Source organism: Cydia strobilella, chromosome 18 (assembly GCF_947568885.1).
Source record: "Cydia strobilella chromosome 18, ilCydStro3.1, whole genome shotgun sequence".
In the NCBI taxonomy this organism is placed as follows: Eukaryota; Metazoa; Arthropoda; class Insecta; order Lepidoptera; family Tortricidae; genus Cydia; species Cydia strobilella.
The window spans coordinates 700,130-725,778 of NC_086058.1; the positions used below are offsets into that span (position 1 = coordinate 700,130).

Consider the following 25,649-nt stretch of genomic DNA (forward strand, 5'->3'; position numbering starts at 1 on the left):
AATATTCGACAATCGTTTGTTTTGATGCACCATTGTGTTGAACATGTCGTAAAATGTTCCCCATGATTTAATGTTGCCATCAAAATTGACAAGATTTAAGCGAGGCAACTTAACGGACAAATCAGTTCTATTTGTCTCGCCCTCAATAGTAGTCGCGGTCGACAACGAAGTATGAATTTCGATAATTTGAAAATATTTATCGTCAAATTCTTGACGTACGACATCCTCCTGGTCTAACTCATTCACATCCGTTATTTCCGAAATAAGTTTCAAGTGGTGGGTTTCAAAGCTAGAACAATAGCCGTCTATTTTGCTAAATCTAGACATAAACAGCGGTAATCGCGAGGAATCCGCCTTAGCCTGCAACCCGGCGGCTAAACATTCGTCGATACGTTTGATCGATATTTCGCGTTTTAATTGCAAATTGCGACGAGCAAGTGCCTTAGACATGATTAGTTTAACTGTCTACCAAACGCGGTAATTAAATGTAAAAGGAACTTTTTCGATAAACAAATCAAAATGTAGAACGAACAAATTTCAACCTTATGCACTATGATATAAGGTTCACCCGCCACTATACTATCGAATACACAACTTATAAATAATATTTGCGAAGAATAATTGATCTCACTACAATAGGTACGAAAATAATTCTTGTGAGAATTAATATAATGATAAATGTTCAAAACGATTAGAAGTGAGACTTGCAATTCAATTATTTTTCGAATGATTACGAATGTAGGTGACGAAACGAAAATATTAATTAAATGAATTATTTCACTACGACAACAAAACAGTTAGCACCGTGTTGTGCTGCCGTTGGAAAATAGACCTTAAACGACTGAGAATAAGTTTGCAAGTTTGCGCCAATTATGAGTGCGTAACGTAGGTATGTAAATAATTTCAGCAGAAGGTAACAAATTATTGATTAGGAATTAGGATTAACTATATGTGTGATTTATGTGAATATTAATGGACATCTATCTGTGAACACTATTCGATAATAATGCACGATATTTGTGTAGACTAAATACGTAGATAAAATATTACTAATTTATCTGTACTCGTACTATTGTGTAAATTATATTCGTCTAGGTATTATATTCACTTTACAAAATAACAATAACTAAATGTAATTATCGCTATTCTTAAAGTCTCCAAATCAACACTATTGTTTATAGGTTATTTTATTACGTAATCAGATATGGCACGCGGTGCAAATATTATCCGACTAACTTTAGAAGTATTCTATTCCAACAGTATCAATACCAAATTCAATGCCTATTAAATTTGGTCGTATAATATGATTGCATCATCAATTCGATGGGCTAAAATTCGATATTTCAATATAATATGCTAAAATAACTGTATATCTAAAGGATTTTAGGCGTTTTAAGGTAACTTTATCTATAGGTAGCTAAACGATTGCTTATTATTGGACTTTGGAGGAATAATGGCTACAGGCTCGATGCTAATTACCTTTGCGATATTTAAATAATTACGAGGATTATTTATACGAAAATATGACTATGTATTGTGCGATATGTACGATAAGCGAAACGAAAATTAACGATATGGTAACGAGACGAGATTAGCGACAGTTGTAACGAAACGAAAGTGGTTCAACGTCACTCCTGGCCCCGAGACAGGTTAGCTGTTCTCAGTTTGAGGAGGATCCCGGTCGAAGGAGCAAATGTACAATCGCCCTCGAGTAGGACAATTGTTTTTCGAGAGAAATTAAACGATCTATGCCAGTGAAAGCGAATCAATCAAAGCCAACTCACCCCGTGTCTGCATGTCGAACGCCTGGTCGGTACCGACACTCTCCAACGGCGAGGTGATGCTGTAGTGGCTGCTGCGAGGGTTTTTGCACACAAATCGACAGTTTTTTACACGTTTTGGGTTTATCACTGCGAACGAGCTTGCGCCTACGAGAATGAGCGGCCATCGAATCGATCTACCTTCAACTGGCTTTTCATAAACGTCAAAAATATTCGAAAACTACCCTACCTACTGTCGCTAATCAATGTATTCCATTTTACGATATATAGAATATTTCTAAAAAAAAAACAACAATTAAAACTAAACTAGATATGGTGTCCGGAACCATCAGTCCCCATCCCAAAACCTCCCTGGCAATGGGAATGCACTTATTTTTTATTCACTTATTTGTATATATGGGAGAGAAAATTATTTTAATTTATTTTATATTTTTTAGTATGTAATGTTTCACGATCATGGTAAGAAGATTAGCATAATTTTGACATTGATGCAAATTTATAGTGTATTTTTTATCCTGAAATAAATAAATCTAAATCTAATCTATGTAGTAATATAAATAGGTGTAACATTGTAAATAATGTTGTCAATGTTCAAAATTGCTTATAGTTGGTACGTTTTCTGAAATATTTATCTCACTGCACCCACATTCGAGAATCTCTGTATTGCCCTATGGTTGACTGGTAGAGAATGCCTTTAGGCATTAAGTCCGCCATTTGTACTTAATTTTATTGTGCAATAAAGTTTAAATAAATAAATATCGTCATTACACTCGTAAGTTATAACCACAATTTTAATCATAATCCTTTATTTATTTCCACACAACAATGGTTCACAACTCACAACAATACAAATTATATTAATATTCATTACATCATTACAATATTCAAAAAATAAAAATACAAATTATTTATTTTCAAGAAATAAAACTATAAAAACGGATTATATCGCGTATATTGAATTTATAATACATAATTTTTTTTTTATCGCGTATATATATATATCTTTACTTGAAAAATAATTATAGTGTATAACTAGCCTTATGAACCGATTTTGCATGTACAACCAGCCTTAAAGTTTGTAGTCTATGATTGTTCATTATTTTAGTATGTGGGTATTTTTGCACTTTGTAATTTTTCCTCAGTCACCCGTTGACCACGAACGCTGTAAAGTGTTATAAATTCAATATACGCGATATAATCCGTTTTCATAGTTTTATTTCATGAGTAACTATCGCGGTAACCGAAGACAATATTATATTTATTTTCAAGTTAAAATTCGAGAATTATTACGAGAGTGTATAGGTACAAAGAAAATATAGCGTGTAGAAGTTTTGTATGTTAAACTTCTGATCGGTCTAACTTATTTGTTATTATTTGTATTAGATTTTCTAGCAACGAAAACTAGCACCAGATGTCACTAACATATAAAGTGTTCTTGCCCCGAGTTAGCACACGTATGGAATTATGGATATGACTTAGCAATCTATGTATGTGGGAATATTTGTGGCGGGTGTTCCACTAGCGTCACAATTACATAGGGTTTATCTAAAATTACAAGTTGATAGAAAACTCCAAACAAAACTTAAATAGTCTATGGAAATAGTCAGGTTACTTAAGAAATAAATACAATTTCACACGTTTCACCCGTTTCACGTTGTCACCCGTTGACTGTAAAGGGTTCGAAACGTCGGGATGTATTATAAATTCAATATACGCGATATAATCCGTTTTCATAGTTTTATTTCATGAGTAACTATCGCGGTAACCGAAGACAATATCACGTTCCTTAACTTTTTTATTTATTGTAAAAAAAATTTTTTTTCGTAATAGCATTGGCATCTGTAATTTTTTTCTTTTCGTTTGTCGTTTTACGATTGTAATTTGTAATCTTGATTTGTTTTTTGATAACAGTACCTACTTGTAATCTTCAATGTTTACCATAAGTTTTCTGAGTTCTAGCTTTTTTTTGACCCAGGGGAAATCCGTTGTGGATCCCACCCGGCCCGGGAGATGCCGAGTGGGTATGTCCGACTCACAGCCTAACGGCCCGGCCACGGCATCGCGCGGCGGCGACAGCGGCGAGCGGCGGCCATAGGTTGGAACGAGACACCTTTCGTTCCCACCTATGGCCGCCGCTCGCCGCTGCCGCCGACGCGCAATGTCGTGGCCGGGCCGTAACGCAGCACTATTATACTGATTAAAGTTTTCATGTAATAGTTTTTTACGAGACAACAAAAATGAGCGAATTCAGCTGACAAAGTAAGGGAGGGCCTGAAAGGGACGAAACGCAACCAGCAACTCAAGTGTTTGCTCGTGGTTAGCAGACATATATGTCAATAGACGACGCGACGCGTCTACTGCGTTTTACTTGCAAATCGAGCGTATTAAAAAATATGCACTTATTTCAGACGAATATGAGTCCATAGTTTGTTAGTAACAAGAAGAGTCTTAAATATATATATTTGTGCCTAAACTTAAGTGATGCAAAGACCAGTGTCTGATTAGGCCACTGCCCCTTCCCCGATACTAGGCTCAGGACTGTGGCGGCAAGACTCGAACTTGCGACAGTGGCGACCATTGGAACATCGATCCTATGGCGACTGCCAACTGAGCTACGGAGGCTTACCAGATGCGTGCGAATCTTTCCATTCCTTCCCTTAATGCTTAAACGCCTTAGGGTGGCCTCTGTTTGTTAATCTATTGGAGGTAGATGGAGTTTTCAGAAAACTTGGTACATTTACTTTTTTTCAAAAAACCATCAACTTTTGGGTTATTTAGACTCAGAATCACGAGTACTATTGAATGAGACAAAGAAAAAAAGTGTCCCCGGTTTTCATACAAATTTTGGGTGTCAGTTTTTTAACGGTCCATACAAAATGTATGTGAAAATGCGTTACAAAACTAACAATTTTGGGGACATATTTTTTCTCTTTTTAAATCGATAGTCCTCGTGATTCTGAGTAGAAATAACCCAAAAGTTGACGGATTTTCGAAAAAAAGTAAATGGTACACTTTTAAGTAAAAATGCCCAGATAGATACTTTTGACGCGTAGTCTGATACTAGTAACTATTTATTAATCTGTGCTGATACACTGCTTTTGATGCTGACTGAACAATGAACATGCTTGATGTAGTGCATTTGGGTGATCTGTTTATACATGTCTATGTGATGTAGCTATATATCTATGCATAATTATAATTATGGTACTGTTTGTGTTAATTGGAGGTGGTTGCACTTATGTGAAAAGTTTTCCGGCTGAGGGACGCTAAATGACGGTTAAACTTAATGATGAGTAGTTGAAGTTTGTTTGTTAATAGGCCACCCTTCTGTTTTTTTGGAAAACAAGATTAACTTTAGAGATGCAACGGATAGTTGTTTGTCCGGATACCGGGTACCGGATGTTCGGTCTGACCATCGGCCGAATATTCGGTATCCGGCCGCCGAATATTCGGCCGGCGGAATTATACCTACATTTCGGTTTTTCGGGTGCGCATTGCCCAGTGCTAGTGAGTGGAATGTTAATATTTGTTTTAAAATAATAAACGAGTACGATTTTAACCGTGACTGTTTCTTAAATCCAATTTGTTTACTCAGAAATCAAGCAGTTACTATCCGGCCGGGTAGCAGGTTACTATCCGGTATCCGGCCGGATATTAAAATAAGCACCGAATAGGCCGGATACTGGATAGTAACCGAATATCCGGTGCATCTCTAATTATTTTACAGAATATTTAGTCGGAGAACTCTTGAATAGGATTTTATTTTTAATACAAGCTTTTATCGCTACCTGTAGTTTTCTTTCAACAGGCAACTAATACTTACAAACCCAAATACAATTAGGTTGCGTTGCTTTATCACAGGGTTCATATGGTTACCTTCCGTGACCATAATCAGATCAGCAATATTGCACTGTCATAAGATTTACATGCAAAATTTCAGCTCAATTGGAACTAACATACAGAGCAAGTTAAAAAAAAGCATGTAAAAAGCAGCGCTCCTTCCGCGACTGTTGTATGTTAGAAATGTGGATATCAGTTTCTAATAACCAGAGTTCCGTCTGCACTGACTGAACGGAATTCATTAGATCTCATTACCGGAGACGGATTGCGAGAGCGTCGCCGATAAAACCGTCGCGATCCATCACGCTATAGGAGTACGATTCGGGAGTGGTTATACACTGCTTACAACGATACAAGGCACGAAACGTGTGTAGATCATTATATAGAATATCGGTTTCTAATATCTAGAGCTTCGTCGCAAAAACTCCATGTCAATGAAATGAAGATGTTGAGGTGGGCGGCCGGTGTGACGAGACTCGACAAAGTACGTAACGAATACATCAGAGGAAGCTACAAGGTCGCCCCCATCACCGACAAGATTCAAGAATCCCGATTGAGATGGTACGGACATATCATGAGACGCGACGAAGACCATGTCGTGAGGAAAGCCCTTGCACTACCAAATAATAAGAGAGGCAGAGGCCGCCCGCCTGCTACGTGGTGGTCCACCATATCAATGGATTTGGAACAGAGCCAGTTGAACAAACAGACAACCCAGGATCGACCGACCTGGCGCTTAAGAACGAGGAGGGCCGGCCCTAAATAATGGGAAGAGGCACGGAAAGAAGAAGAAAAATATCTAGAGCTTCGTCTGCACTGACTGAACGGAATTCATTAGATCTCATTACCGGAGACGGATTGCGAGAGCGTCGCCGATAAAACCGTCGCGATCCATCACGCTATAGGAGTACGATTCGGGAATGATTACACTGCTTACAACGATACAAGGCACGACACGTGATGATGAAAAGTCAGTTACACCAACAAGGCGCCAACCGACTTCTTCGAACTAAGCCCCCTACAAGACCTCCAGGTTTCACGGCGTGTCTGGTATTTGCTGAACCGCTTTAGAACTGACTTGGATGACTCCGCATACAGGAATAAATTTCATATTATTTAAATCATCATTATTTTATTATTTTACTAATTTTCTAAACGAACTTGACATTTAACGTTGCATAAACGTCAATAAAATATAAAATATAGATTTTATTGAGATGCATGTAAGTACCTAGACTTAAGAAAAATTGAGTGCCCTTACAGGGTGTCATGTACCTACCATCCTCAAACTGTAACACCTAATGTATATGAATACAATAAAGAATAAAGAATAAATAGGGATGGTGTGAAACGACGGCATGCGGATGTGGAGAACCGGAACAAACAATTCGTCGTGCTAGAATGCCCCAACACCAAATTCGGTGGCAACATTGAAGAGCTCAAGACCTTGAATGGGAAAGCCTTGGATTATTTTAAGAGTTCTAGTTTTAAATTTTAATTTTATAATGCAGTGACATGTAAAGATATGCCATACGATAAATAAATAAAGTTACACTGCCGGAGATGAGCGGAGATGAGAGGAGACGTGCGGGAAACAACCAATAGCATTGGTTGTAATGTAGCGGAGCGGAGAAGACACCGCCTGTGGAAAGGCAGCTCATGTCGGTGCCGGTAGCCGATCCTGCCTATGAAGCCGATGGTCCTGGGTTCGAATCCCGATAAGGGCATTTATTTATGCGAGGATCACAGACATTTGTTTCTGAGTTATGGGTGTTTTTCTGTGTATTTAAGTATTCGTATAGGGGTCCCTTTGTTTGACATAATTATTGATATGATGAGTCATAATGTAATGATTGTCATATTATCATTAGTCATAATTCTGAAACCGTTAACTTTCAGGATTTTTCTCAGGTTATCCTAAAGATAGGTTAGGTTAGGTTTGTTTTATGGCAATCCTGAAAAATTACACGTTTCTGAGAAAAAAACTATTATTTATGAGTAACGAAAACGTGGACAAACAACACATTATGACTTAAAACTATATGTGTAACAATAGCCCATACCCATTTGTATATTATATAATATATCGTTGTGTACAATTGTCTTATATGTATATATTTTTTATGTTTCGATTCTAAATGGAACCGTGAGTTGGGTAACAGTGTACAACTACTCGCAATCGGAAAATCATTATTTCCCGACCGGCGACTGCTGGAAGAAATTACACAAAGCAACAAGCTTGCCTGGACCCGGACTGTATAGATCCAGATCCAGATATTCTAGATAGTTCCGCTTAGGGTTACCATAAGTCAGGATTTCCTATATCAGAATTATTTTGGTCCTTAGGATTGCGGGGGACATGGCAAGTGTCCGGGTTTTTTAGATACCTAAACTAACCTATAGGAACTAGCTAAAGACTGGAGTTGGGCAGAGAGGAAGGTTATGCTGTAGCTATAGAGTAACCTTCTAATTTACATTGCGAATTAAAGGGTTATATATATTTTCGTTTGCGTGGGATTTCGCAGTTTGGAATAGCTTTACCTATTTTCTAAACTTTGTTTTAGTTTTTAATTTATCATCGAAAAATCGTAAATGAAAAAAACTTTATTTCAGGCAACTAGTGGCCCACGATAAATACCTTAAATCTAACATACATATTACAAAAAAATATATTATAAAACTAAAATCTACAAAACACATGGTTGCGATGTATTACGTACGTATTACGCAACCCCGCAGTGTCAGGGAACAACCCCCAAATGCTAGCAAGAGAGAGGTCTGTTGTTGTTTCCATCTATCAAACAGGTTAGCTAACAAACAGTTAAGAGTGAGATTTCGGGGTACAATCTTATGTCATAATTTTTGCCCAAAATATCTCGGCGTAACCCTTGAGAGGGGTTTGACGTACAAGAGCCATCTTGATAAGCTGTCTGGAAAACTGAAGACTAGGAACAACATAGTCCAGAAGCTTACAGGAACGACATGGGGTGCGAGCGCTGCCTGCCTAAAGACTACTGCTATGGCCCTTGTTTACTCGACGGCGGAATACTGTGCACCCGTATGGATGAATAGCGCACATGTGGCCAGTGGACGTTGAGCTGCATCACACCATGAGGATCGTTACGGGCTGCATCTTGCCAACACCCACCCACTGGTTACTGGCCCTCAGCAACATCGTACCGGACATCCGCAGACAAAAATGTCTGGCACGGGAATTGACCAAAATGTCCGGTAACACTCTGCTACCCATCCATCCTTTTTGAGGTTATCTAGCCTCAAAAACACCCGAATGAAGTCCCGAAACCCACCAGCTAAAACCTTCCACATACAAAGCCCGACATGGAAAGATAGCCAAGCGTGGCTGAAAGAATGGGAAGCCCAGCTGCACAAAATAAACAACACCCTTATTGAATATTTAACACAGAGGAGCGGCCCAAAGGGTTTAATGAGAGCCGACAAAGCTAAACCGCCTGAGGACTGGGTTCGGTAACTCTTCCTACCTTTGGCACAAGTGGGGATGGAGCTAGTCTGCGGCGTGCGAGTGTGGAAATTTGCAACAAACCATACACCACATAGTATTCGAGTGCCCCCTCACCAAATACAACGGACCTGCTGAATACTTCAAAAATCTGACGAACAATTTGAGTTTATATATTTTGAATCTTTATTGTAGTTTTTGTAACCAGTGTGTAACCGCCATACGATAAATAAAATTAATAAGGGAGCCGGCCGCGGTAACGCCGAAACTTGAGATACTTCGACCAAAACTGCTCCTTGTTGAACGTCGCTAGAATTCCTGATAACATACACCAAAATGTTATATGGAAATGTGGGTATTTATTTTCCTATTCCATATCATATCATATCCTATCCCTTATTGGGAGAGAAAATTATTTTAATTTATTTTATGTTTTTTAATATGTATAGGTAATGTGTGACGATCATGATAAAAAGATAAGCATAATTTTGACATTGATGCATAGTGTAATTTTTATCCTGAATTAAATAAATCTAAATCTATCAAATTGTTCATATAGAATCGGCTCCCAGGCCCAGCAATGCATCATCGATATTTTTAATAAGCTACGTCCTTTATTTATCTCTGGATTGTGCCCTCTGCACTTCGGGCCCATAAAAAGGCACAGTGGATTGGACGTCGGGTGAATTTTGTGGGGGAAATACAATACCTTTTAGCGAATAATCTATAATGGCTTACAAAATGAAATGTATTGAAGTTGATTTTAATCATGCCTGTTGGGCAAAATACATAGATACATCAATACATATAAATCATATCAGTTTTAATCTGGCATACCTATACATTTCATATATTTTTTGTATCTTTTTTAACTACCTATATAATTATTTTAGTGTCCGTATTGGTGGGTTTGAGCCTTGTGGTTAAATGTGTTTGGTTAATTTTGTTGTTTTTTTTTATAAAAAAAATAGAGGCTAGATTTCCGTAAAAGTAAAGGTGAATTGAATGTCCGAAAAAAATTTATTAGCTCACAAAAAACAAGAAGTAAAAAGGAAGCACCATTCTAAGGTTACAAATGTTTTATTTTGTATAACTACCATTTAATTTACACCTATACACTATACTATGTCTATGCCTATACATAAGTATAAATGAGATGCACTGCGAGGTATGTCAAAATACGATCAAATTTAGATCAATTTGTAGAGTTACAATGCCGCTCGTAACTGATAAATAGATTGAATACAAATTGCTTCTTTACGGGCTACAGAAAAACAAATAAAAAATCTCCATCAATAAGCCATATTTCATCATTCTAATATCTTGTTATTATTTACTTACACGAAATTGAAATAAAACAAACAATCAATTTCTTATTCAATTTAGCAAAGTTAGCTTATGAAACTCCAAACAACCCGTTGCCAATCTTGCCATTATCATTCATTAAAGAGTATATCTCAATACCGCCAACAAAGCAAATAATGTTGCTATTAAAAATAATATAAAATCAAATAAAATCGATCACAATACGAACACAAAGTGCCTGCCAACGACACAATAGCTAAAAAGCGGCACAATAATTGCTACCCTCCTTTGTGACTCCGCGCCACTTCAATTGAGAACCCAATAAAATACCTACAATCTCTTATTACTAGCAAAATAAAAGTCAAATTAAAATTACAGTGGGGATTTAAACAGTAAAATATAAAGTGGTATTGCATGAAACGTACAATGAGACCGTTCGACGCGAAGAGTGGTCGATTATGTAAATTTTCAAATTTGGACATTCGAACGAGTTTGTTTTTAATTGTTGGTTGTAAATTGTTTTTTATGTCATGCCAGTTTCATAAATTGTGGAAATATACAGTGTGGAAAAAAATAAGGGGCCTTGGAGGGAAAGTGCTTGAAAACCTTAAGTTAGCTCGTTTTACTTAAAGGTAACTTACTTTTTACATTTTACTTAAAGGTATGGATGGTATAGAAAGGATGCCAATCTCTTATAGCAGAATTGTTGCAAAAGTGACCGCTTTCAGCTTTAAATAATAGTTCCTAATCTCTGTGGTGGCGCTAGTTAGGCTCTGGGACATGAGTATAACATGAACCATATAAGGCAACAAATAACCCGACCAAATTACGTTGATTGTTTTTGGTAGTATTTCGGTGTATGGTGGCGCCGCCTAATTACTGTTTTTTGATGGACACTTTTCATACATAGAGATTTGGCTCCTTTATATAGTCTCCATGCTTAAAGGCACTTAAAAATTTAGGTGTTGTAAAAAAAAGATTAGGCATTGTCTTTGTGACGGACGGCATTTTCAAACTAAGATCCAAAATGTATCCTCATTGGTTATCTTTATGAGGAGGCGAAGCTTAGCCTAAACAACAACTAATAAACTGTCTTTACTACCTATTGTTTGTCTCATTACCTGCTTTTACCCTTTTAATATTAAGATAAAGAATCCTAAATGCATCATATTCATATTCATATTCATATATTTATTGGTAAAGCTAATTACACGTCCAGAGAGAGTAAATAAAATAAAATTACAAAAGTAAACATCAAATAAAACTATGAAAACGGATTATATCGCGTATATTGAATTTATAATACATCCCGACGTTTCGAACTCTTTACAGCGTTCGTGGTCAACGGGTGACTGAGGAAAAATTGCAATGTGCAAAAATACCCACATACTACCTAATATGTGGGTATTTTTGCACATTGTAATTTTTCCTCAGTCACCCGTTGACCACGAACGCTGTAAAGAGTTCGAAACGTCGGGATGTATTATAAATTCAATATACGCGATATAATCCGTTTTCATAGTTTTATTTCATGAGTAACTATCGCGATAACCGAAGACAATATTAAAAGTAAACATCGTTTAAACTTAAAAACAAATCATATCAAATACATATATCTTAAAGCGAAAAAACGGAAATACAATAATATGTCATGTCAGTCGTAATTATAAATTAAAATAATTCTAAATTTGGTCACATAATTTTAAATCCATATAATAATAAATAAATTAAAAATAAAATTTCACAATGAAGGTAATGTCCCATGAAAACAGCGAAATTAGACTTTTACATCGTAATTGGTTATCTTTATAGGAGAGTTTAGCTCGCTCGTAAGGTTCGAGGTAATATTTTTCTGAACTAGTTCATGTCCCCGATAGTATCTGTTTACGAATTATATCGTCAAACTATAGCGATATCATATCAAAGCTAATCCAGAACTCACTAGCTCCCATAAATACCCAAGTTCCACATTTGTACAGTTGGCTGTAATTTGTCCACCCCATAACCATAGATAACTCGGCGGGGGGCGGTTATTTAGGGGCAGTTATTGCCCCACATTTAATATTGGGATTATTTCTTATGTTTTGGTGTTATAGGGGTCGCCATGTCGTAGGGAACATATCTATCTTTTATATATTAAGCTACTAAAGCAGTGACGCGTGGTTGGTCCCATAGTAAAAGTTGCTCAGTATAATCCCAAAACCTCCCTGGCAACGGGAATGCACTTATTTATTAGCCAGCCTGTATATAAGTATTTTTATTTTATTTTTTTTGAGCTTACTGTGGGACTAGGTCGGTTTGTGTAAGATTGTCCATCATAATTATTTATTTATTTAATTACATAGCTAAAGTTTTTAACATAAGTCAAAGACGACTTTTTTTAGAGATTAGAGAAACTGCATTCACAGATTTTCTAAAAATGACGGTTTCAGGGTTAGCTATGGTAAAACTAAACTATATCTAACAACCGCACAATATGGCTTGGAAAATACTCTCGAGTCGATTCCGATTGAATAATAAAATTTGTAAAAGTTTCGATATTGTTATTAACCTGGACTCTGAAAGCGAGTACTCGGAGTAGAATTGACGCATTTGAGATTTGAGATGTGGTATTGCCGCAATGTAATGTGGCAAATGTCCACTTTCAGTGTTTAGCAGTAACGATTTGGTTTACTGCGACATAAACGCATATTGCTTGTGTCAGCGCAACCTAACATACATACATAACATATATACATACCTATACCTATATATACATACCTATATAGGCAGGCATTTAGAGAATATACGTTCTTATACTAACACGCTTAATAAGGTGTTTCAATACATACTCCTTGCTACTGCTCGACACAACATAACAAGCGACATCTTGATATTTGATATCTGACGGAATTGAAAATCCAGTGCCGTTTATCAGCCATTTGCCTCCAGCGGATCCTTAGCTACTTTGGACCCGTGGCCAGACGGGAGCCGGACAACCTGGAAAAGCGCATTATGGTTGGCATGGTGGATAACATAACATAACAGAAAAAGTAAGGGCAAATCGCCTAGCGTGGTACGGGCATGTGATGCGGAGGGATGAAAGTATTAAGAATAAATGAATGAGGAGGGAGGTACGAGGAGAGGAAAACCGAGGAAAAGGTGGATGGATTGTGTGAAAGATGATATGAAACGAACGCAAGTGAATGATGAGATGACGGGTGACAGAGAGGTATGGAAGAAAAAGACATGCTGCGCCGACCTCAAGTGAATGGGACAAGGGCAAGCTAATGATGATGGTTAGTATGGTGGATGGAGGACGGGGTCGTGGACATCCACCAACCCGCTGGGTAGACACTGTGAAGAAGGCCTGCCAGGGATCTACACAGGCGCCTATTATCAGGTAGGCGGAAAATCGTGCAGAATGGAGAGCCTTGGTGCACAAAATAACCTCATGTGGTCGCGACCCTTAGCCATGAGGAACCGAGGAAGAAGAAGAGATTAACCTTGCGCTTATTGCAATGGATTAAGGTGTAGAACATATGAGGCATTTTCTATGAAAAGGTACCTTATTGTCGATGGCGCTTACGCCGCACAGCGTTGCGCGGCATTGTATTTATATCGGAGCATAGTTAATAATGGCGTAAGCGTCATCGACAATAAGGTCCCTTTTTAAAGAAAATACCACATATACACATTTATGAACTCGACTTTACTAGTCTTAGTTGCAAATATTAATCCTCCTAGATAGCAATCGGTTTATTAGAGAAATAAAAAAGTAAAAGTTACAACGTAAACAAGTCAAAAGAGTGTATTTATTAGGAAAATATATAAAAACGGAGGCAATGTAGCAGCCAAGAATTAGCGGAGAGTAGTTACTGACAGACTGGTACATAATTCGAAAATAGGTAGTTCATTATATTGCTTGCCTATTTGAGGCAATGTATTAGCCTAAGTTTGCGGACTGTCCTAGTGTCCACGAACGAATCTAGTTTTGGGGGGTAAATGGGAAAATTAAAAAATAAAGTTTTTTAAACTATATCGTGGTTTTTTAATTTTAAAATAAATAGTTTAGAAGTTATTTAAGAAAATAGCCTAAAAATGACCATTCCCCCCCCCCTTTTTCTCCGAAACTACTGGGACTAAAATTTTGAGAAAAAACACACGAAATAGTTATTTTTCTATAGATCACAGGAAAACCTATTAGAAATGTGTGGTCAAGCGTAAGCTGGACTTAATTACTTATTAGTGCCTCCACAAAATGGGCTCAAAAGTTATGTTAATTTTAATTTACTAATGAGTTAGGTAATCTATATTGTTTACTTAATATCCTACCATATATTATATTTGAATGTCAATGTGTCTCCTCTGCAACATAATCTTTGCCTTGTCCAAACAGCTCAAATGGGTCGCGAGCCATTTGGGCCCAATTGCCCGCGACAGACAACAGTGCGGTATGTGGGCTCAAGGCGCTATTAACATTGGGTACATGGGCCGCTGGGCATTGCCCAATGTTAAGCGGTAAAGGAAGTTTACTAAATATCCCAGTAATAATATTATATTTGAATGTCAATGTGTCTCCTCTGCAACATAATCTTTTCCTTGTCCAAATAGCTCAAATGAGTCGCGGGCCATTTGGGCCCAATTGCCCGCGACAGACAAAAGTGCGTTATGTGGGCTCAAGGCGCTATTAACATTGGGTACATGGGCCGCTGGGCATTGCCCAATGTTAAGCGGTAAAGGAAGTTTACTAAATATCCCAGTAATAATATTATATTTGAATGTCAATGTGTCTCCTCTGCATTATAATCTTTTCCTTGTCCAAATAGCTCAAATGAGTCGCGGGCCATTTGGGCCCAATTGCCCGCGACAGACAACAGTGCGTTATGTGGGCTCAAGGCGCTATTAACATTGGGTACATGGGCCGCTGGGCATTGCCCAATGTTAAGCGGTAAAGGAAGTTTACTAAATATCCCAATAATAATATTATATTTGAATGCCAATGTGTCTCCTCTGCAACATAATCTTTTCCTTGTCCAAATAGCTCAAATGAGTCGCGGGCCATTTGGGCCCAATTGCCCGCGACAGACAACAGTGCGGTATGTGGGCTCAAGGCGCTATTAACATTGGGTACATGGGCCGCTGGGCATTGCCCAATGTTAAGCGGTAAAGGAAGTTTACTAAATATCCCAGTAATAATATTATATTTGAATGTCAATGTGTCTCCTCTGCAACATAATCTTTTCCTTGTCCAAATAGCTCAAATGAGTCGCGGGCCATTTGGGCCCAATTGCCCGCGACAGACAAAAGTGCGTTATGTGGGCTCAAGGCGCTATTAACATTGGGTACATGGGCCGCTGGGCATTGCCCAATGTTAAGCGGTAAAGGAAGTTTACTAAATATCCCAGTAATAATATTATTTTTTTTTTTTTTTTTTTTTAATTTATTTAGAAACAAACAGTCTTATAAAACATGTAGGTGAATAAGCTGACAGCTAGAATTTATTACAATGTAGACCTATAGTTTCCTGTATGTAAATTATTAATAAAACTTAATACTATGAAATGCTATCTGAGACAACAGTGAAATTAACAAATAATGAGATAACTTAACCTAGCTTTAATACTAATTTAATAGAGAATAAACTTTCTTCTTAAATAACCCTAACGAACTGCCAAATATATCCGCGTTCATACACTTTTCATTATACAACCTGCATGCGCGTTTAATATATGATTGCTGTGCATATTTAGTGCGACATGTCCCAACACTGAACAGCATTTTGCTCCGACAACCACGTTCTGTTCTACGAGGCACTCGAAAACCTATATTATGTAGAAGTTCAGGGGCATCTACAAGATTATTTATTATTTTAAATAAAAATATCAGATCATTACATGAACGCCTTAATGACAGAGGTTGAAGGTTGTGTCTTGAAATTGAGGAGGCGTAATTTTCGTAGTTACCCCTTATTCGGAATTCGAGAGCTTTAATAAATATTTTTTGCACCCTTTCTATTCTCTTTTTATGTACATCATAGCAGGGATTCCATACCACCGAAGCGAATTCCAAGCGGCTTCTGACGTAGCTATTATAAAGTATCCTGTAAGTTAACGGTCTACGAAAAGGTTTAGCAATGCGAAGTATAAACCCTAATTGTTTATAAGCCTTATTTAAAATGTTGTCGATATGAGGGATGAAGGTTAGTTTTGTGTCAATTAATACACCCAAATCACGTATACTATCCTGACGCGTTAGAGTACTGCCACATAATTTATAATTGTATAATATAGGATTTTTTTTACGGCCAAATGTAATAACGGAGCATTTGCTATTGTTTAAAAACAAACTACTTCTAGTGCAGTAATCCTCAAATTTAAGTAAATCCTCTTGCAACATAGAACAGTCTGCGGGGGTCTTAATGACTCGGAATATTTTGGTGTCATCGGCATAGAGAAGGGCTTCCGAGTTAGATAAACACTCCGTTATATCATTAATGTATAAAATAAATAACAGAGGACCCAGGTGAGATCCCTGTGGGACGCCCGACGTGGCTTGTTTGAAAGCTGATGTAAAGCCTCCCAATACCACAGCTTGTGTCCTATTTTCTACGTAAGACTTAATCCATCGAAAGAGATCACCGTGTATACCCAGGTTCCATATTTTTAATAAAAGCGTATTATGAGAAATTTTATCGAATGCTTTTGCAAAATCTGTATATACAGCATCAACTTGATATTTATTATCCATGGCATGACGTATGACCTCGGTAAAGGACAAGAGATTGCTTTCAACGCCACGACCTTTGTAGAACCCATGCTGGTTTGGGTTGATATGACGGCGCACAGCATGGGAGAGCTGGTCAGTAACAATTTTTTCCAATATTTTGCCAAACTGGCACAATTTGGAAATAGGTCTATATTTTTCTATATGTTGGCTTATGTTACCTTTGGGGATAGGTGTAATCCACGCCCTTTTCCAGATTTGTGGAAAACGCCCCTCATTAATTGATTGCACGAAAATTCTTGTAAGGGGAACTACTAATGTATTCGCGCATTTCCTTATTAATAAAGGATGTATTTCATCGGGTCCAGCTCCTTTGTTTACATCAACTGACTTTAAATATTTTAAAACTAAGTCACTTGATAAATTAATAGTGCTGATGTTAAAGACTGGGTTTAACGAAGGTTCTAAGCAGCCAACGTCCAAAGGCGGCAAATTAGGGGTTTCGAATACTGATTGAAAATGATCATTAAACATGTTACAAATGCTTGGACCGTCAGAAACCGAGGCACCGCCACAATACATTGTTTGCGGTATACCTTTATTTGAAGTAGTGGACTTAATAAAATTCCATAAATACTTTGAGCGAGACCTAATTTGATCTTCGGAGAATTGTATGTAATTCTTGTAACAGACTTTCTCAACCATTTCAGCTCTTTTTCTTAACTTCTTAAAAGTTTCATAATCTAGTGGATTTCGAAAACATTTCCATAATTTATGATACTTTCTTTTTTCCTTTAAGATTTTTTTCAGAGCTCTGCTATGCCATAGTGGAGCTGTGCTCGAATTTTTAGAGGGAAAACGAGGTACGTGTTTATCTAATAAGTTATGTAGTAGGCTATAAAATTTATTTACACAGTCTTCAACGTTTAATCCTTTAAAACATGTGTCCCAATCTGTATCAGATATTTCACTATTAATATTATCAAAATTAGCTAAATGGAACTTATAAACAAGGCACTGCGCAGACTTAAGCGGGGCTGTATAGTTTAGTTTTAAGTTTAGATATAATGCTTTGTGGTGTACATCCTCGAAAATTAAGGGAGAATCACATTTACTAACGTTACAAAAGGTATTGCTAAATATCAAGTCAAGAATACGGTTGTTAACGTTAGCGATGTTGTTAAATTGATTCAAGTTATTAAGCGCCATAAAATCACACATTGACGTTACTAGAAAATTACTAGAAGGATTTAATGATAATTCGCACGAGCCCAGATCCATCCATTCAGCTTGAGAGATATTAAAATCCCCGGTGATAAGAAATAAATCGTTTGGGTGATCATATATAAGTTGAGAAGTTAAATCAAAAAATGAGACGACAGTGTCTTTATGGTTCGTGCCGGGCGGGATATACGTGCATCCTATATTTAAGTATTTTTGCTGTGAGTACATATTATCATTGTGAATGGGCAAAGATATCCAGAGGCACTCGGAGTGCGCGGGGGAGGGGCAGGGCCAGGCCCGCTGCAGCGGCATTAGCTCGCGCCTCACTGCTACGGCGACTCCCCCACCGCGCGCAGCCCCGCTATCCTCCTCCGACCGGTCGCACCTATATACTATATATCGGTCATCAAAATATTCCCTGTCGTAAAAGTTTGAGGTCAACCAACTTTCAGTTATACATATAAAATCGAAATCTGCAAGCGCCACTTGTGAGAGAAAAGTATGTGACTTCGTTCGAAGACCCCTAACATTTTGATAATAGCCTTTAAACAACTTACTATCCATTCTCAATAAGAAACGTATTTATTTGTGATAACACATGCATATGTTTAATATTTTGAGGCAGTGTTGCGTTGTAGTTACATTTGTGGTTAATCGGAAAGTGAAGTAATGATATAATCAAATATAAACAGACTTTATTCGTAAGCATTGTGTTTGTGATACATAATAAGCTAGTTTTTTCATATAATGCACGAGTAGCAAAATAGCATTGATAACATTCAAACGCGCATGCACGCCGGCAACTGGTGGTTATAGGCGGGTAGGTATAGTAAGTTTTCATTTCAATTAAATTGGCTAGGTATGTATAAGAGAAGGTTACGCAATTTATATGGGCAGTCGTTAGGAAAAACAAAACATAATACAGGCATTTTAAGTGTAGTAAAAAACGCACAAAGAATAATAAACATAGTCACTTCAATTTCGATAAATCGGATTCATTATTTATCCCTATGATTTTGGATGTATCGTTCTTACGTATGAGGATCTTGCAATCGCGGGTCCATAGGAACGTATAGTTTAGCTCTGCCTTCATCTGTCGGGCGCGCTTTAAGAGCAACTTATTTTCGGGTGTAAGGTGGTCACTGATGAAAATGGCTAGAGCCGGTCCATCCAGGCCGATGTCCGCGGTGGTGAGGCCGCGGCGCGCGCGTACGGCTGCCAGCAGCTGATCTTTGCACAGCCGCCTGGTGAACTTCACTATGATCGCTGGTGGGCGCGCGCGCGGCTCCTTCGCGCTCGCTCCTTGGCTCCTCGTGCCGGCCGGCATACCCTCGGAATTAGGCGCAACAGAAATATCTCGTGTGGAGTTGTTGATAAAACGGCGAACTCTGTGCACGGAATCGATGTTATTGACCTCCATTGTCATACCTAGCTTTTTATATATTGAATCCATTATCATGACGAGATTTTCGTTTTTATTAAAAGGTATGCCCGATATTTCGACATTATTCATTCGAGCTTGTTGGTCTCTGACGCGCAATTCGTTTTGGAGGTTATGTATGCTTTGTTTTCCGATTTCAAGTTCAGATTGCAGCTTCGAAACGACGGCTGCCTTGTCCTCCAAAACGACGGTTCTGTCTTCCAAATCAGAGAAACGAGTCTCCATTTCACTCCATTTTGCCTTAAGAGAATCGACCGTCGTGGAAATATGTTCAATTTTTGAAATTGTGGAGTTAAATTCTGCTCTAAAGGCTCTTAGTTCTTCTAGCACGGCAGATGATCCCTGTGAGCTTTCCGAGTTCGTACGGCAATTGCTACACCGCACTTTTTCTCGTCTGTCGGTGTTCATTTTGCGGTAGCTGGTTTCTAGCACACCTATGCATGAAAAGTGAAATTGTCCGCGGCAGCTACCACATTCCACTCCTTCAGTCACTGATAGAGTACAGGTCTTACACTTCATAGTAATAAGATTATTATTTTTGATAGATAACAGTTACACTCGCGGCCAAATATCGTATTGCTAATCTATGCGCGGTTAAATGCATCGGCGCGTGGACACGATCGTTAGCCGCGGCCGCAACGAGCGAACTGAATTATATTTGAATGTCAATGTGTCTCCTCTGCATTATAATCTTTTCCTTGTCCAAATAGCTCAAATGAGTCGCGGGCCATTTGGGCCCAATTGCCCGCGACAGACAACAGTGCGTTATGTGGGCTCAAGGCGCTATTAACATTGGGTACATGGGCCGCTGGGCATTGCCCAATCTGGAGCGGTAACGGAAGTTTACTTAACATCCCACTAATTAATGGGCCCTTTTTTTGGGTTGTTAATTTTTTTTTGGCAATTTACCTATGGAATTGGGTGAATAGATAAGAGTTCCCTATTCTGTGCAATAGTAGAGACAAAATAAAAAAATAAAACAATGATATTGCTTGGAAGGAAATAAATTATATAACATAATATTGACTTCGGTTATCGCGATAGTTACTCATGAAATAAAACTATGAAATTCGGATTATATCGCTTATGCTTGGACATTCAGAGAATAATATGTTTTGAAAAGATGTGTCCCGCCGAGTTTCTTGCCAGTCCCAGATTGGGATACCCTCCTACAATTTAGGAGGGAATTAAATCTTCTCGGGTCAGAGGTGTAGGGTCAGAGCCGGCGTAGCTTATCGCGTATATCTTTACTTGGAAATAGTTGTAATGTATAACCAGCCTTATGAACCGATTTTGCATGTATAACCAGCCTTAAAGTTTAGTTTATTATGGTTTATTATTTTTGTATGTACACTTTTGCACATACAAAGTCACTCGTTGACGACGAACGCTGTAAAGGGTTCGAAACGTCGGGAGAAAATAAATTCAATATATGCGAATAATCCGATTTCATAGTTTTATTATATATATAACAGATATTATATAAGGTAATATGGATTACGTTGCAGAAATACATTCTAATTGTTATTGTCAAAGCTTGGTGTTACGGGTGCTACTTAATTATGAAAAATATTTTCTGAGTTATATCTACACGTAAAATTACTATTTAATTATTACTAGATAGCTTATAGCCAGATAATTTTGGCCACCTATAGATGTGTGATGTGTGATATAGGTACCTAAGTAATAGCAGTCAATGAGGGTTCCCCATTGTGTTGCAGAAAGTTTTTTGACATATTTTTGATTGCATAATGTTACTTGGCAGAAATGTCGTTTGGCAAAATTACCTTTGGCATAATATTACTTTGCAGAATTTCTTTTTGCATAATATTATTTGGCAGAAAACTCGATCCTAACCCACTTAGAAAATTCTGCCAAATGAATATTATGCGAAATGACTATTATGGCAAGTATATATTTATGCGAAAGTATCATTCGGCTAAAAGTTTTCTGCGATACGTGTTCATGACAAATAATGTTCTGCCAGATGAGGGGAACCCGTCCATGAGAAAATGAAAATAAAGGGTAAACCGTAACTTTGGATCATTCATAGTGGTTATTATTCTTTTTGTATACCTTTAATCCTAAACTTAAAATAAATAAAATAAATAAAAAGTTGTTTATTAAAAGAAAGATTTTAAAAATACAACAGGCTCAGTGGTCCCACACTAGGCTAGGCCTGTATCGTGGTGACCGCTCTACAGATTTACTACATAACAAGTTTAGGGGTATCCTCTAAAAGTCTAAACTAAACTAAAGTAAGTCTCTTATCTTACAGTTCTTACATTGAATGAAATGAAATGAAATGAGATACATGCAATAGTTATTTGTGCAACAAGAGAGGAAAGTTGGTTTTTCTTGCGAGTGTTTATTTTGAGTCCCGAGAAAGCGAAAGATTCTAAGGTAGAATCTTGAGCATAGCGAGGGACTCAAAAACACGAGATGTAAAATAACTGCTCTTGTGTTGCACACATAATTTTTCACCTCAGTAGTGAGAACATATTAAAGGTTAAAATGTATTTCGAATTACACAGAATAAACAGAAAAAAAGTATTATAATATGTACGATACGATAAGATACGATACGATACGAGAACAAACCGGACCGGACCGGACCGTATCGTACCGTACCGTACCGTAGTATGAAGTTCATGGCCTTCACTAAATTAAAAAACTACATTGTTTCACTCCCTGGAGTGAGGAAAGTCGCACTTTCCTCACTCCAGGGAGTGACGAAAGTAGGCTTGTTCGAGCTGCTGAGGTGAAAAACTAATACTAACATTACTTACTAACTAACAATTATTACATTGTAGTTACAATTTCAAGAGCGTACCAGAAAATGTGTCATGTGTGTGTGAGTATGATGTGTATAAGTGTAGTGATTGTGTCTGATGTCATTCAGTGCCTGTACGAGCGAGCCTGAAGGATTATTATGGAGTATAATTTAGACCGGCCTCGCTGACGTAGGCGAGAAAACCGCTAGGCTCAAATGGGACTGGGCCGGTCACGTCCACCGCATGCATCCGGAGAGGTGGGCTAGCTTAGCAACCAAGTGGATGCCGGTAGAGGGGCGTGGACGGGGCAGGCCCAAACGGAGATGGCGGGATGACCTGGACAGCTTCCTGAACAACTGGCCGGAGGAAACACCAAATCGGGAGTCGTGGAAATCAAGGGGAGAGGCCTTTGCCCAGCAGTGGGACACTTAGTAGGCTTAAAAAAAAAAAAAAAAAATTAGACAACTCGGGACTTCCTCCTCTTAGTTTCCTGCGAAAATCAAACTATTTATCTTTCCAAAAGGTCCGATTTCTCCGTAAACTCATTTTGAAGTGTACATGTCCTTTTAAAGGGACCAGGTTAAGCCAAACATAAAAACCGCATTAGGTACACTATACAATTACCCCGTGAAATCCGGCCCTTATTAAATTCTGAGGGCTACCGCGAACCACGTTCGACGTGTTGCCTCTCTATCGCACTTGTAAATTCGTACGTAAGTGTGACAAGGATGCAACACGTCGAACGTGGTTCGCGGTAGGCCCTCTGTAATCCTCCCAATCCTCCCATACATAGGTAATAAGGGCTTGGATACACGCGGCTGTTCACGGACAGACCGGGAAATTAATATATTTACAGCCTAATTGCGATTTGAGTACCGTCGATACCTGTGTTTATATAAATAATTAAAAAATATGCTTTTATTTCAGACAAAGTACATAATAAATAATAATTAATATTTATTTTCGTGAATAGGAAGACCCATACAATTTTGCAAATCGTTCTAATTGTTTTTGAAAAATAGGGTCAGTTTTCCCAGTCGAAGTTACATAAAAATAAAAAAACCCTCAACACAATGAAATAGATGAACCGATTTTGATGAAACATGTCTAAGAACCAGCACTAGAAAACCTGCATTTCTAAGCGAAATAGGTTTTTAATTGTCTACCTTTTTGACAGAGTAGACTGCCCACAGTGCCCACTGATGAGGCGTTGGAATCAATTACACGAACTTAACGCATCATCCAAATTTTTTTTTTTTTTCGTATGGCTTTTTGTGTTACTCTACTTCAGAGATTTACAGTTTTTAGATATTGTACCGCTTCCTTGGTGAAATCCTCCACCTGCCCATGGTATCTGGTTAGAGGACAATCAAATACCGTGTGATGTACGGTCTGCTCGGGTGCTCCACATCGGCATACTGGTGACTCGCACCAGTTCCATTTGTGCCATAAGTAAGCACAGTTCCCAACTCCGGTCCTTATCCGATTCAGCATGCACCAGACGCTAGCAGGTCGAGTCTTGGTATTAGGCTTGAAGACGTCGCCAGGAAGAGATCTTGATTCCCATTCAGATTCCCAGGATCATCCAAATAAATAGTATTAAGTAGTTTTAGGTATTTATCACTATCACTTCATAGTACAAAACAAAGTCGTTTTCCGCTGTCTGTCCGTCCATCTGTTCCTATGTATGCTTAGATCTTTAAAATTTTGATACGGTTTTTTAGATAGTGATTCAAAGAGGAAGGTGTATATGTATAATTTGTAAAGGTTTTGTGTAAATTAGTTGAACTACCCGTTCGAAGCCGGGGCGGGTCGCTGTTTTACGTATTGTACACTAACATATATTAGATATAGGTAGCTAAATAATATTTTTGTACTAACATATGGGATTTGTGCCTGAAATAAATAACTTCAATTTCAATTTTTCATTTTAATATCTAATATTAAAAATAGTCACTATAGCTTGTTCGTGAACAGCTAACATAAAAGTCGGCCATTTTTCGTCCATCTTCATTATCCCCGACACGACACCCTGGTCACGCAAACAAGCATTTAACCCCCTCATCTGAAGTGTCACATTCGCCTGGCAGCTTTTGGAAGCTGATGTGGCTCAATAGGTTTTTGTAGAGGGCTCAGTTTGTAAGGGATTTTATTGAAAACAAATCAGGTATTTTCAAGTTTAGCCTACTTCTAAAGGAAGGAGGTTTTTCTTAGTAGTCCATAGAATCCATAGAAATGATGGAAAATGTATTAATAATAAGTGTTAATCTTATCTTTAAAATAATTTTTTTTGACGTGTAATGAAAAATGAAAAAATGAAAAAATGTTTATTGGTTCCTTACAAGTAGTTTACAGCATGGGATGGGATCTTCTTTTAAGCATTGGATATGCTTGTGACAGAAAACCCCGCTCTTCCGAAATCGCTAGTGTATAAACCATTATGTTTGTGTCTTTAAATCTAGTATTTAACACTTAAATCTAAAACTAAAACTAAATACTTCTTTTATACTAAAAAGTAGTACTAGCATGATGGTTACAATTTTTTTTTACTATTTAATACTTATTAATTAACAATTCCTAATTATGTATTTAGAGCCTGAATGGCGCGCGCGTAATGTACGCATATACGAAAAAAAATTCAAATATGTATGTGCATATACGAAATATGAAAATATACTACGTCGGTGGCAAACAAGCATACGGCCTGCCTGATGATAAGTAGTCTCCGTAGGCTATGGACGCCTGCAACTTCAACTTCAGAGGAGTTACATGCGCGTTGCCGACCCTAACACTCCGCACCCTTGTTGAGCTCTGACAACCTTATAGACCGCGGGCCAGGAAAATATTTCCATGACCAATCGCCTCCCGGGCGAAAACATTCCTCAACCCACCAACGGAGCGGCAGCTGACGTTCACGAAGGTTCATCATACATTACCGTTAACCGCTATACGAGTTTTCGCCCGGGAGGCGATGACTCCATTACTCACCGGCAGGAACACAACACTATGAGTAGGGTCTAGAGTTATTTGACTGCGGTTTTCTGTTAGGTGGAGGTACTTCCTCAGTTGGGTTTTCACTTACTTCAGTCGGATCAAGCAAT

The 25,649-nt window shown here is 38.0% G+C and overlaps 2 protein-coding genes across 2 annotated transcripts in view; one reads left to right on the forward strand and one right to left on the reverse strand.

The window, feature by feature from the left end:
* The window catches only part of LOC134749465 (protein VAC14 homolog), a 429,047-nt gene that overhangs the window by 345,468 nt on the left and 57,930 nt on the right, over positions 1 to 25,649 (reverse strand). The gene's annotated exons all lie outside the window — the stretch shown is intronic.
* On the forward strand, positions 6,067 to 6,387 carry LOC134749645 (uncharacterized). Its single transcript, XM_063684662.1, has one exon. The coding sequence runs from the start codon at positions 6,067 to 6,069 to the stop codon at positions 6,385 to 6,387; it is 321 nt and encodes a 106-aa protein (XP_063540732.1).

Bases quoted from the DNA above. Each gene is read 5' to 3' on its own strand.
- LOC134749645 (XM_063684662.1), top strand. From the start codon at position 6,067: ATGTTGAGGTGGGCGGCCGGTGTGACGAGACTCGACAAAGTACGTAAC.